This window comes from Eucalyptus grandis, chromosome 3 (genome assembly GCF_016545825.1).
Source record: "Eucalyptus grandis isolate ANBG69807.140 chromosome 3, ASM1654582v1, whole genome shotgun sequence".
NCBI classification, from domain to species: Eukaryota; Viridiplantae; Streptophyta; class Magnoliopsida; order Myrtales; family Myrtaceae; genus Eucalyptus; species Eucalyptus grandis.
The window spans coordinates 33,420,568-33,432,575 of NC_052614.1; the positions used below are offsets into that span (position 1 = coordinate 33,420,568).

Below are 12,008 nucleotides of genomic sequence, written 5' to 3' on the forward strand. Positions count from 1 at the left end.
TTCAATCCATCTGGACCTGGAGCCTTCGTTTTCCCCAGTTGGAACGTTGCCCATTGTACCTCCTCGTCAGTGACCGTTGCTATTAGACTCACATTCATTTCCGCAGTAACAACTTGCACACATTGGTCCAGAATGAGACGATAGTCATGTTGACCCACCGAAGTATATAAGTTTGAGAAGTAGGACAAAGTCATCTCTGTTAAGGCCTTATGATCCCTAACCCAGCGTTGGTCGTCATCTTTTAACATTCCTATTCTATTCCATTGCCAACGTTGGATAGTGGTCGCGTGAAAGAATTTGGTATTCTTATCTCCGTAGGATAACCAATTAAGTCTAGATCTCATGGCCCAATATTGCTCTTCCTGCTGCCACATTTGTTTAATCTCCTTACGCAAATAAGAAAGGTTCTCTTTATCTGTCCCTGTTATGTTTGGTTGATTTGTCAGGTTCTAAAGTTGTTGCTGCAATGCTTGCATTCTAAGATGACCATGCTTGAATGTAGATCTGCTCCACCTTTCCAAGGCTAAAGACAACCGTTTCTGTTTTTGAACAAAGCTGGGATTTCTGACCTTTGCAAGGCTAAAACAGTCGTAATTGTCTTCCCACGCTTTGCACTTTTGATTGCATTTTCTCGTATTAGCAAGGATGTCTACGAGATTGTCAGAGCAGCCGAATCCGTCATTTCATTCGTGGGCCCTAGTCAAGCTTAGCTAACAGCCATTGGACCAAGGCAAGGCAAGGCCTACCTTAGTCTTGAAGACCCAAACGACTCAGCCAAGTAGGCTCCCCACAGCTTGAAGCTCGGCCATGGCCGAACCGGAGAGACGCTCATGTGATGGTAGTGGTAGCGGCACCCGGAGTGGCATTAGAAATTTCAGGTAATGGAAAGTAATCGACAAGGGAATTGGTGGGCTGATTTCATGGGACTAAGAAGGAAAGACGAGGTATGATTTCCATCATTCCTCATTCCATGACCCGATCACATACGTTCACATACACGCACACCCCCAACCCAATCGTGTGTATGAGTGAGAGAGAGAGAGAGAGAGAGAGAGAGAGAGAGAGAGAGGCCACGGGAGGGGGAGAGGAAAAAAGTGCAGACGGATAGAATGCGGGAGCGGACGGCGCATTTTAAGTAGGATTTAAGCTAAGGATACTCAGAGAAGTCGATTAGCAAAGAGCCCAAGACCACGCATCATGAAACCATAGGAATCTCAAGAAGCCGGCGCACTGCTTTACAATTCAGGGAAAACAGAGCTGTCCAACCTTTGCGGAGGCCTACACCATGTCACAGGAGACTTCTAGAAACCTTCAGTCCATTTTGCCACTACTTATAGCATTGTGATTTGTTCGCTCTCGCTCAAACTTACGAGCGTTAACTATTGATAACGCGTAGCAAAAGGCGATACCTTCACTTGAAAAGATCGCCAAGAGGGAGTTTAAATCCAAACCCGTCAACATATCTAGTTGGACCAAGTTTCCATAAGCTTACCTTCATTCGGAGAGATCGCTAAGCGGGGATTCAAGTCTGAGTCTATTAACATATTCAATTGGACCAAGTTTCGTAAGAAACTCAAGTCAACGAGTTATAACACAATTATGATATATTAACTACTCAACATTATACAAATTCTCCGATGTCGAACTTTTCTAACATAACTTATGCATATATCCTAACAATCTCTACTCCATGTGTGAGCTCTGGTATTATATTATCTCTCTCATAATTCAAGTATGCTTCTATATCAATTTACTTAAACTTAAATTTCCTAATGCCCAACTTCATTCTTGATCTCTTTCTTCGAACCGAACCATGAAAGTTTGCCATTGGGCTCACGTTGCTACACCACGACACTTACCTATCTAGAAAGTCACATTGGTTACTAAATTCATTCCTTGATATATTCGCCAAACACCAATACACATTGGGAGTGGACTATCAATTAACCATCGGCTTTGATACTAGATGTTAACATTCAATGCACAAACACAACGAAATAAAAAGTAAAGGCCAAATAGAGAAATTGATCTACAAAATTTATCTTAGTTCACACTTAAATTGGGTTACATCTAATATAAAATTTATCATAACTAGCATATCACACCACTCTATACAACCCTCAATTACAAGAGAAATTTTATATTTACCCAATAACTATTCATGAGCCTAAACCTACTTTATCAATAAAATATGGGCTCAAACTAAAAAACCCTCTAGCAATTCAAACTCAAAGGTGTTACTCCGCCAGGACGGCACTTCAACCTATGCTATAGCAGGAACTCCATGTCTTTTGTTTATGGGGAATATGAATCACACCTCAACAAGAACATTGAGATTCAATCTAAAGTTTGATTTGCCATCTATTCAATTTTTGACATATCCACGGTTTTGCTTTGTTGTTTACCTGAATTTTTCAAATAAAGCTATTTTTCTTAGAAATATATATATATATATATATATATATATTGGGAGTTTCGATAGTTATGTATCCACTGATGCCAAAAACGACGTCATTTTGCCATCTAAAATTGTTGGAAATATGACATAACATTATTTTATTAATAAAATTGTTTACATGGCTTGCTAGAATGTTCACTTAGCAATTCTTGTCCCAAAACGACGTCATTTTGCCATCTAATTTTTAATATAAATATTAATTAAATTAAATTAAAAAGGCTGAATTTAAATAATAATAAAAAAGAAAGGGAAATTAGCTAGGGCCTCCACATCTCTCACCGCCACCGACTCACCATCGTTGGAAAGGGTTGGTGATTGTGGGTTGAGATTGGCTAGAGTCACCGAGCCCCGGCCAATGGTCGGCAGCCCTAGCCGATTGTAGGTGAAGGTTGCGACTCCTCACCCCAAATCTAGGCAAGGGCGTGCACGCCCTCACATGTAGTTAGCTAGGTCGGTGGCACTGGCCAATTGTCACCCCATTGTCATCGGCCCTTTCTGGTGATGGTCGGGTGGTAACGGCAAGGGCCATGGAGGCCCTCATTAATTTCCCTTTTAAAAAAAAAAAATATAGTTTTTAATTAATTTATTTAATATTTATATTAAAAATCAAATTTAGATCAAAATGACATAGTTTTGGGGGAAAATTGTCCAAAAAGTCCTTAACTTATTGCACTTTTGCCAATTCAGTTTTAAACCTTTTAACTTTACCAATTCAGTCTTAAACATTTTTACTTCTTGCAAATTGAGTCCATTCGGCTAATTTTTATTGGAAAATACTGACGTTGACAATTTTAATATATTTTTCTTTTCTTTTCTTTCTTTTCTTTTTGGCTCTCTTCTTTGCCTTTTCCGGTGGCCGGCCACCGGCCACAACCAGTAGGCTAGCCTCGCCCGCCCCAGACAAGGCCTGACTGGGTGAGGAAGAGTCTTTTGGCTTTCTTCTTTGCCTTTTCCGGTGGCCGGCTACCGACCACAACTAGTAGGCTGGCCTCGCCCGCCACAGACAAGCTTGACCGAGTGAGGAAGAGCCCCCAATGAAGGGAGCCCTCGCCCAGGTGTGGCTCGGCCAGAGTCGCCTAGGCAAGGCCAACCTATGCCTAGGCCAGGGCAACCTCGCCGGCTGTCGGTTGGGCAATGGCGATGTTGGGCGAGGGCCGGCCTCGCTAGAAGGGGAGCCCTCGCCGAGGCTCGCCCTCACCCAGGCGAGTGTCCACCTAGCCCAAACCAAATTTGGCGAGGTTGATCCTCACCCAGGCCAGGGTGGGCTCGCCGGGTGTCGACTGGCCAAGGGTGAGGATCGCCCTCGCCAGATATGGTTTGGGCGAGGTCGACACTCACCTAGGAGAGGGTGAGCCCCGGCGAGGGCTCCCCTCACCAGATCTAATGAGGCCGACCCTTGCCCAAGCCAAGGCGGCCTTACCCGGTGTCACCATCCCTCGGCCGATGCCTGGCGAGGCCGCCCTGGCTTGGGCAAGGGTTGGCCTCACCAAGGTGACCCTTGCTAGGCCGCGCTTGGGTGAGGGCTCTACTTGCCGGGGCTCACCCTCACCCGACCAAGCCTCGCTTGTGGCGAGCGAGGCCAACTAGTTGGCTGTGGCCGATGGCTGGTCGTCGCCTGTGGCCGATGGCCAGACAATAGAAAAGGCCAAGAAGAAAATAAAGAACAGAAAAAAAGGGGGGGGGGAACATAAAAAAAATATATTAAAATATTATTAAAAATTGTCCACGTCAAGTCTTGTCGGCGTCCACGTCAGTATTTTCCAACCAAAATTAGCCGGATGGACTTAATTGGCAAGAAGTGAAAATGTTTAGGACTAAATTTGTAAAAGTAAAAGATTTATGACTGAATTGACAAAAGTGCAATAGATTTAGAACTTTTTGGACAATTTTCCCTAGTTTTGGGCTTATCTAGCCACGTCAATACCACGAGGATACCACCCGCGAGGGTGGCTCCGCGACTTCCACGCTGGAGGCCAGAGTTCGAAGCCCCTGCGACGCAAGTTGCAGGGAGGCAAGTGGAGACACTTGGCGACTTACCCGGGGTACGTGGGTGGTGGTTTCCTAAGTGCCTCCCCAGGAGTTTACTCCCAGCTGTCGGCTGTGCGGGGTTCCCTGGGTCACAAAAAAAAATAAAAATACCACAAGGATAATTTTTTCTTTTAAAGAAATGCTACAACTTTTATAATTCTCGCCAAAAAGTACCACGCTAATTGTTTGACCGAAAATTCTTGTTGTTGATACTTATGTATTCATTTCTTCTCCAATTTTGGTACTTAAGTGTACCTTTTAGAAGTTTTGGCACTTGGGTGTCTGCACCTCATTTTTTTATTAGAGACTATTTGTTTTATAGAGATGAATACACGAAAGAGAGAAAATATATTTGTACATCTTCCACAATCCCTTCAAACCCCTCCTACCAAACCAGGAAATTTGAGGCCGTAGTCCCTCCAAATTCCATGATCTCGATCCCTCTTATCAACGAGAAGTTCCTTTATATAATCGTTTCCTCTTCATCCCTAATTCCTAATTTAGAATTTGATATCTCAGCAATCCTATGTGGCATTATCGACACTGACATTGACAATTTTATATATTTCTTAAATCTTTATGAATTTTTCCTTTTATTCTTTTATTTTTTCCTTTTTTCCCTTTTTTGTTTCCTTTTCACTTAAGAAAGAGAAAAAAGAAGGAAAATTCAGGATTTTTTTTTAAATTGTCCACATCAAAATCAGCTACGCCACGTGGGATGGCTGATGGCCGATTGACATTCACGTCAACAAATCGTAGATAAAATCAGCTTAAAAAGTACTAAATTAACAAATTATTGAAAATATTTAAAACTAATTTGACATAATTGAAAAGTTTTAATAATTTGTCATGGTACAATATGTTTTTGATTTTTTGGACAATTATCCCGAAATTGTTATGTGAATATGTTTTTTATTTACCTAATGATAAAATTAATAAATCTTAAAAACAAGCAATGCCAAAAGTCATTTTATGTAATGCGCATGAACGATTTTTATGATTTTCCTTTTATGATATAGACATAAAATCTAAATGATTAAAAGTCTAATGTCCTGCAAAGACAGAAATAGTGAACAAAAGTTCATGCAAAGAAACGAAACTCCGCAAAGTGTGAACCGCATGACAACTCGATGTTTGCTAATTCAAGTGACATCCGCAAATTCTAACGAAGGAAAGTGTTAAGACCCTGGAGCAGTACAAAGCCTGCTCATCAAAGAACAAATGAAAGGATCCAAATAAAGCGATGTTACATCGAAAATCGAATTAAAGCGGCTTAAAATTATTTGTGAACGAGTTGACCTTTGTATCAAACCTCGACATGCTCTGTCTTTTTACTTTAAAATTAAGGGATCAATGCATTAAAAGTCTTAAAACCTATCATGAAAGTACAATTGAGTTCTTAAACTTTTAAAAAGTACAATTAAGTGCTAAAATATATCACGAAAGTTTAATTGAGTCCTAAAACTGTCAAAAAACACAAACAAATTTTGAACTTATTAAATTGATTCAATTAAGTCTTCTGTTGATTGCATTTTTAAAAAAATTTAAGACTCAATTTAATTTTTGTAATAAGTTTTATAACTTGATTACATTATTTGAAATTTTTAAAACTCAATTGCATTTTTATGACAAGTTTTAGAATTTTCAATATACTTATCCCTAAAATTAAAGTTCAACCTAATCAGGCCCCTGATGGACCACATAACAAATGTCTATAGATAGGTGAATCGAAGAACCATGGATTAATCAAGCCACTGGCCCGACTGAAAACCGGTCTGATTAGTTGGAGCAAAGCTAAATTGGCAGAGGCCGCCCTCTCTGCGGGGTGCAAGTTGTGGCCTCATGGAGGAGGGACGGTTTAGAAGTAGAAAAGACAGAGAAGTGATAAAAGGAAAGAAGACCTGCTCTAGCTGATTTGTCAATGATTTGTCAATATCTCAAGGGAATGATTTAGGGTTTTAAATGACTCCAATCCACGTCCAAAATTACGTACTTATTTAAAGACAAATAATTTTACAGTTATAGATGGAAAACCTCAGGACATTAGCTGACCAGGGCTTCGTATCCACATTTTATCCCTCAGAAAGAACCTTTACTCTCACTGAACCCCCTTTCCATGCACTCCCTTCCATCATACTAAGTCACCATTTCTCGTCCCCTCCTCCATCTGACAACACTTTTTGCCACTCCCAATCACAAAATCCAGGTTATACAGCACCAGAACCAACGCCACCGAGCAAAGAAACACGAGAACCGGCCCGAAGATCCAGAGCAGAAGAGGGATCGCTGTGTAGAAAAGCCGGTTCCCCATGGTGTTGAGGACAAACCCTTTCTCCAGGAGCTCGGCGATGTACCGTGGAGTGACTATGGACGCCATCTCAGGGTCCACTTGCTGCATCGGAGTGTTGATGAGAATGTTGACCTGGTTGATGAACCGAATGGAGAGGGAGTGGCAGAGGAAGGAGAAGAGAAAGATGGTGAGGAGGGTGACGTACTTCATGGCCAACATGAACTCGCCGTGCCCACCATACACCGAGTCGTTCAGGGGCTTCTTCACGCTGTAGGTGCTGCTTATCACTGCTGCAAGGCCCGAGCAGAGGAGGATCGACGTGGTGGCCATCAGGGTCGACCCCATGATGGTGTTCCGGAGGGTTTGTACCGCCAAGATGTTCTTCTTGTCATTGTCCTACAAATTCATCAGATATGAACCTTCAACTTGTTTCTTTCTTTTTCCCATTTTCATAATGGTACTATAGAGAAATCCCAAAAATAAAATTGTCAATACAAGTCCTATACTCTGGGAAATTCAACAAATAGCTTCCTGTACTTGGGATTTGATAGTGTTACACATTCCACCTAATATATGTCAAAATTCACGTACTACCAATTGGAGAATATCCTAGTCAGGGTAGAGGATAAAACCATGTGACGTTTTCCCTCGTGTGGACAGAATATGTGGCAACTTCTAGAACACGCATTATATTTGGTAGACATTCCCCGGTGGTTTCGTTTATTTGTCTAGTTATCTTGGTCAATCCCGCAAGCGGGAGTTGGAAGGTGGCTATTCCTATTCGAAGAATATTCTGAAAATATAATGTTTTCATTGGGGAGTTCATACAAAACTATCAAAACTATATTATCCTCGAAAACTCATTTAGAGTATGCTAATGTCTGCACCTTTAAGTGTTCGCTTCCTATAGCTGAGAAGCGGCGCTATAGTAATGCTGCATTTTAATTGTGTTGTAATTCATTCGCTTAGTGATGCGTGGCTTCAAAGCCACGGTAATTCAAAATTAGGTGGTCGGACCTCTTTTTGGGAGTAGTTTTAATTCACAATTAGGTGGTAGAGGCCGACAATGAAGGAAGATGCAGGAGCAAGAGTATAGGAAAAAAGTTAGGTTGTCTTTTTGTGCATTTTTCTCTACAAGTTAGGGCACTTAGCCTTTTAGAAGGTAAATTTACCGAGGGAATGTCTACAATACACGGTTTTAATCCAATACAATTTGAAGGATTTTTTGTAGATATATTGATCAGGGCTTAACAGAAGAACTTTATAAATTTCCAAAAAGTTGAAGATGCTGATTAAGAAACTCCCATACTACTGTGAGGGCGCTGCGATTATGAAGATATTACTAATTACTTTATAAAAACTGCACTATCCCTTTTTTCATAACTATGATTATTGTGAAAGGATGCACGAAACAGGCTCTAATCACGTTTCAATTGTTAAATGTGTTTTGTTTCATACGGTCGTCCGACCGTATCATTTTATCAGTGACGTCAGAGCGAAGCATAGATTCACACCCTAATATATAAAGCAAAGCTAGGACGTGGAAACTCCGCATCGTCACGGGGCCATCACTTTAGCTTATGAGATCGTTTCATTATGCTTTGATGATTCTGAAACGCACTTCACTCACCGATCTGACTATACATTCTAAAACATTGGGCTGTGGATGATCACATGGAAAGCACTAACAAATATCAGATTTTATGCTCTGAAATGGCGGAGTACAACAACATCATGCCGGTCGCTGAAAAGTGCTTCCACAAGCAGGATAAAATCGTAGTTCTGCATATATCTTCAAAGTTCTCGAACTAGCTATTGTTATCCTTCTCATTGATCAGATTAACTTATGATTTATTTATTTTTTTGCCTTCTCTATGCTAGAAGAAAATTAGGCACCACATATTTTGATGGAGACACAAACTACAATCTTGGACAATGTTTCACCAAGCACTTGTTCGTGTCAACTTGAATGGTAGCATTAGATCAAGAACTCTATCCCTATCCGCATTTTTTCTCTTCCATTTTCAAACACTTGTGAAGTAGTGGCTTTGTAATCAATCGAAACCAAATGAACCCACTGAAACGAAGAGTTCTTCTATCGTTGAGTCTAGCATATAAATGATGCTTATCTAAGGGTGCAATTGTTTCGTGAAAATGAATGATTTGGAAAATATTTTATTAAATTGATAATTCACATTATTTATATAAATGAATGAACAAAAAATATTTTAATTGTTCATGAAAATGTCTAGACATAAATTTCGTTGTTTACTAATTATTTCAAGCGATCACTAAAAAAGTATTTTTTTTTTCAAATAATTCATTTTTCGTGAACAAGCGGAGCATAAAATACTTGGGAAGTTAATGTATGGGAATATTCCCTCAATGGCATTTCATATACTTTCTAGAACCTTACTCTTAATAAAAATTAAAAAAAAAAAATCGGAGTGTTTGTTGTGTTCATTTCTCGTGAAAGAAAATGGAGAGAAAAGGTTTGCATGAGACCTATGTGTGATTCAATCATTCTATATAAAGATTCATATACTTACTACACGGACAGTCATAACAACATATGTGGATGGAAAACTGCTTCTCTAACTAAAAATAGACAGAATAAGAATTCCTCAACATCACTGCTGACTGTCGCGTTGTGAAGTTTAGGTGGTTGATGAATCAAGAAAGATAATTTCGAAGAAGAAGAAGATCTGGGTGAGCTGTGTGGCAGTGGTAATAGGTATACTCGCCCAAGTATGTGTGCGTAAAGTGTATACATGACGAAAAGAAGTGTTAGAGAAGAAGTACCTTCATCATGGCGGAAACCCAGAAGCGTCGTCCCCTTGTGTTTGTGCCTATGATAGTGGTGAGCGGTTCGGTCCGGACCTTATGCCATAGCCAAGCGTGATAGCCCAAGCTTATCATAAACCCTAATGGCACGAGTATGGCGTCAAGATAACACTTTCTCCATTCCATCTCTCTCTCTCTCTCTCTCTCTCTCTCTCTCTCTCTCACTCTCTCTGTGTCTCTCTCTCTCTCTCTCTCTCTCTGTGATAGTAATGTCGTCTGATGCGCGCGCGCACCCCTTTGGTCTTCCTATCGCGCTCTCTTATAGGACTTTTCGAGTTGTGCGTATTGCATCATCAGCAAGCAGATATATATATATAAATGAGAATGAACGTGGACTCGTTCCAATTCATAGTTCAGTGAACGAACAAAAGAGGCTGCAAGAAAGGAAAAGCAAAAAGTATTATATCCTTTTTATAGCATAATAAATCTTAAACGAGCATGAGCCTAATATTTTCGTTGTGAGTTTTGTCCCATTTGGCCACTCACAATCTTTAATTTTATCTTTTATGGGTCAGAATCCACTACCCATTTATCCGTCCCTCTCTACTAGTACATACCACCAAGTATATTTTTTACGTTACTTTGTTTAGGTGCTGTGATAATAATCTATAGGGACAATTTTATTCTCCACTCGGAATCCGAAAGCTTGCAGAAAAAGGTATATACGATAGAACAAATGCTATTCATGACATGAATAAGTGCGCTGAAATGCAGGAATAGATAAGAGGAATATCCGGGCGTGTTAATCCGCCACTGATCTTATACAAGTTAATTGCGTGTCATCCTAAGTAACCATTTGTTCGAACCCCATTAAAAGTTAGGACCTTACTTCCCCATATTCACGGATCATTATAAAATGTTTATCGTTTTTTACTAGCATAAATGGCGTTTCATGGACCTCCAGGTAGCCGGATCTCGCTGGACAGGTGGAGAGTATAACCACAGTGGAGGTTTTAAAGATTGTTTATGAAAAGCTCGGATCTTTCAAAAATAAAAGATGGAGTCACCATCAACCATTGAAAATAACTATGACGATTGGACATTTAGGTGCATGTGTAAAGGCATTGGTCATTTGGGGGAGAAGTACACTATCAGTGTTATAAGTTGTGTACGGCACTCACTTTGGTACCAAAAATTTTAATCGGTCACTTAAGTGCCAAATCAGAGGAAAAACGATCACTTTGGTGCTACTGGCGAGAGATTCCGACCAAAATGATTACGTGGCTTTTATATTTAAAATAAAAAAATCGACATGACTTGAGAAACGACGTCATTTTCCATCCTCCTTAAGAAAACGATGTTGTTTTGCCGTCCTAAGTGAATGGCCTCACAAAAACGACACCGCACAACTCATTTTGGGATTTTTTTTTATTTGGATATTGAAATTAGGGTTCCGATCCTCGTCGGCCGCTGACTTAGCTCGCTCAGCCGCTGTCACTTGCCGACGTGAGGTTCACACTTGAGCGAGATCATGGCCTTCAACTTGGCCGCCGAGTGGCCAAGTCGGGGTCGAGGTCGGGGTCGTGGTCGGAGCCACGACCGTCGAGCACAGGGGCCGTCAAGGACAACGACTGGCCCATCACCAGCAAAGGCGGAGGTGAGGGATGTGGGCGGTTGAAGGGGGAGGAGGAGGGAAAACCATCGTACTTTTTAAAACAACACCGAGGAGTGGCCAAGATTATCCGGCAGGTCGAACCGAAACCAGTTGTTATTGATGAAAATGGCATCCATATCCTTGTCAAAGAGCTCCCGTGGGACTGGCCTGTCGAACTCATTGAACTGGAGGTCCAAGAACTTGAGTACTGGGAGCTTCAGCACGACCCTCGGGAACTTCCCGGCGAACCGGTTGTTGCTTAGATCCAGCTTGAAGAGCCTCTTCAAGTTCCAAAACTTCTGTGGCACATTGCTGCAAAAGCAGTTGGAGTTGAGGTGGAAGAGTGCGAGGTTGGCGAGCAGGCCGAGCTCCTCGAGGAGGTACCCGGCAATGTCATCGTGGTTCAGGTCAACGCCAGCAACAGTGCAGATGCTAGGGTCGTTGGGGGCGGGGGAGCAGAAGACATTGGAGTAGCCGCTAACGTTGGGACGGACCCAGTTGGCGGTGAAGTTGTTGGGGTCGGAGAGGATGGCCTGCTTCAGGGCCTAGAGGGCAACGTAAGCGTTGCGGAGGCGTGGGCTCTCGAAGGAGGCGGAAGGGTCGATGGCGGCTTGCTTGCCGCAGTTGCCGAACTCATCAAGGTAGTGGAGGAGGCGGTGATGCTCGGTGGCACCATGGGCGACGGTGGAGAGGACGGCAAGGGAGGAAAAGAGGATGAAGAGGGCGGCGGTGGCCGAGATTATCCGGCAGATTTAGGGTTTTGGGTTTTCAATTGGGGGAGAGACACCAAACGA

The 12,008-nt window shown here is 41.7% G+C and overlaps 1 protein-coding gene across 1 annotated transcript; it reads right to left on the reverse strand.

Moving 5' to 3' along the window:
* Window positions 1-6,411: 6,411 nt before the first annotated feature.
* Window positions 6,412-9,847, reverse strand: LOC104437268. The gene is made up of 2 exons (XM_010050184.3): window positions 9,579-9,847; window positions 6,412-7,172 (listed from the first exon to the last, which is right to left on the reverse strand). Exons 1-2 carry the CDS (start codon window positions 9,744-9,746, stop codon window positions 6,618-6,620), a joined length of 723 nt encoding a protein of 240 aa, XP_010048486.2. The 5' UTR covers window positions 9,747-9,847; the 3' UTR covers window positions 6,412-6,617.
* Between the last annotated feature and the right edge of the window lie 2,161 nt (window positions 9,848-12,008).

Coding starts and splice junctions, on each gene's coding strand:
- LOC104437268 (XM_010050184.3), bottom strand. CDS start 9,746: ATGGAATGGAGAAAGTGTTATCTTGACGCCATACTCGTGCCATTAGGG. Junction 7,173..9,578: donor GGGTTTCCGCCATGATGAAG/GTACTTCTTCTC, acceptor ATGAATTTGTAG/GACAATGACAAGAAGAACAT.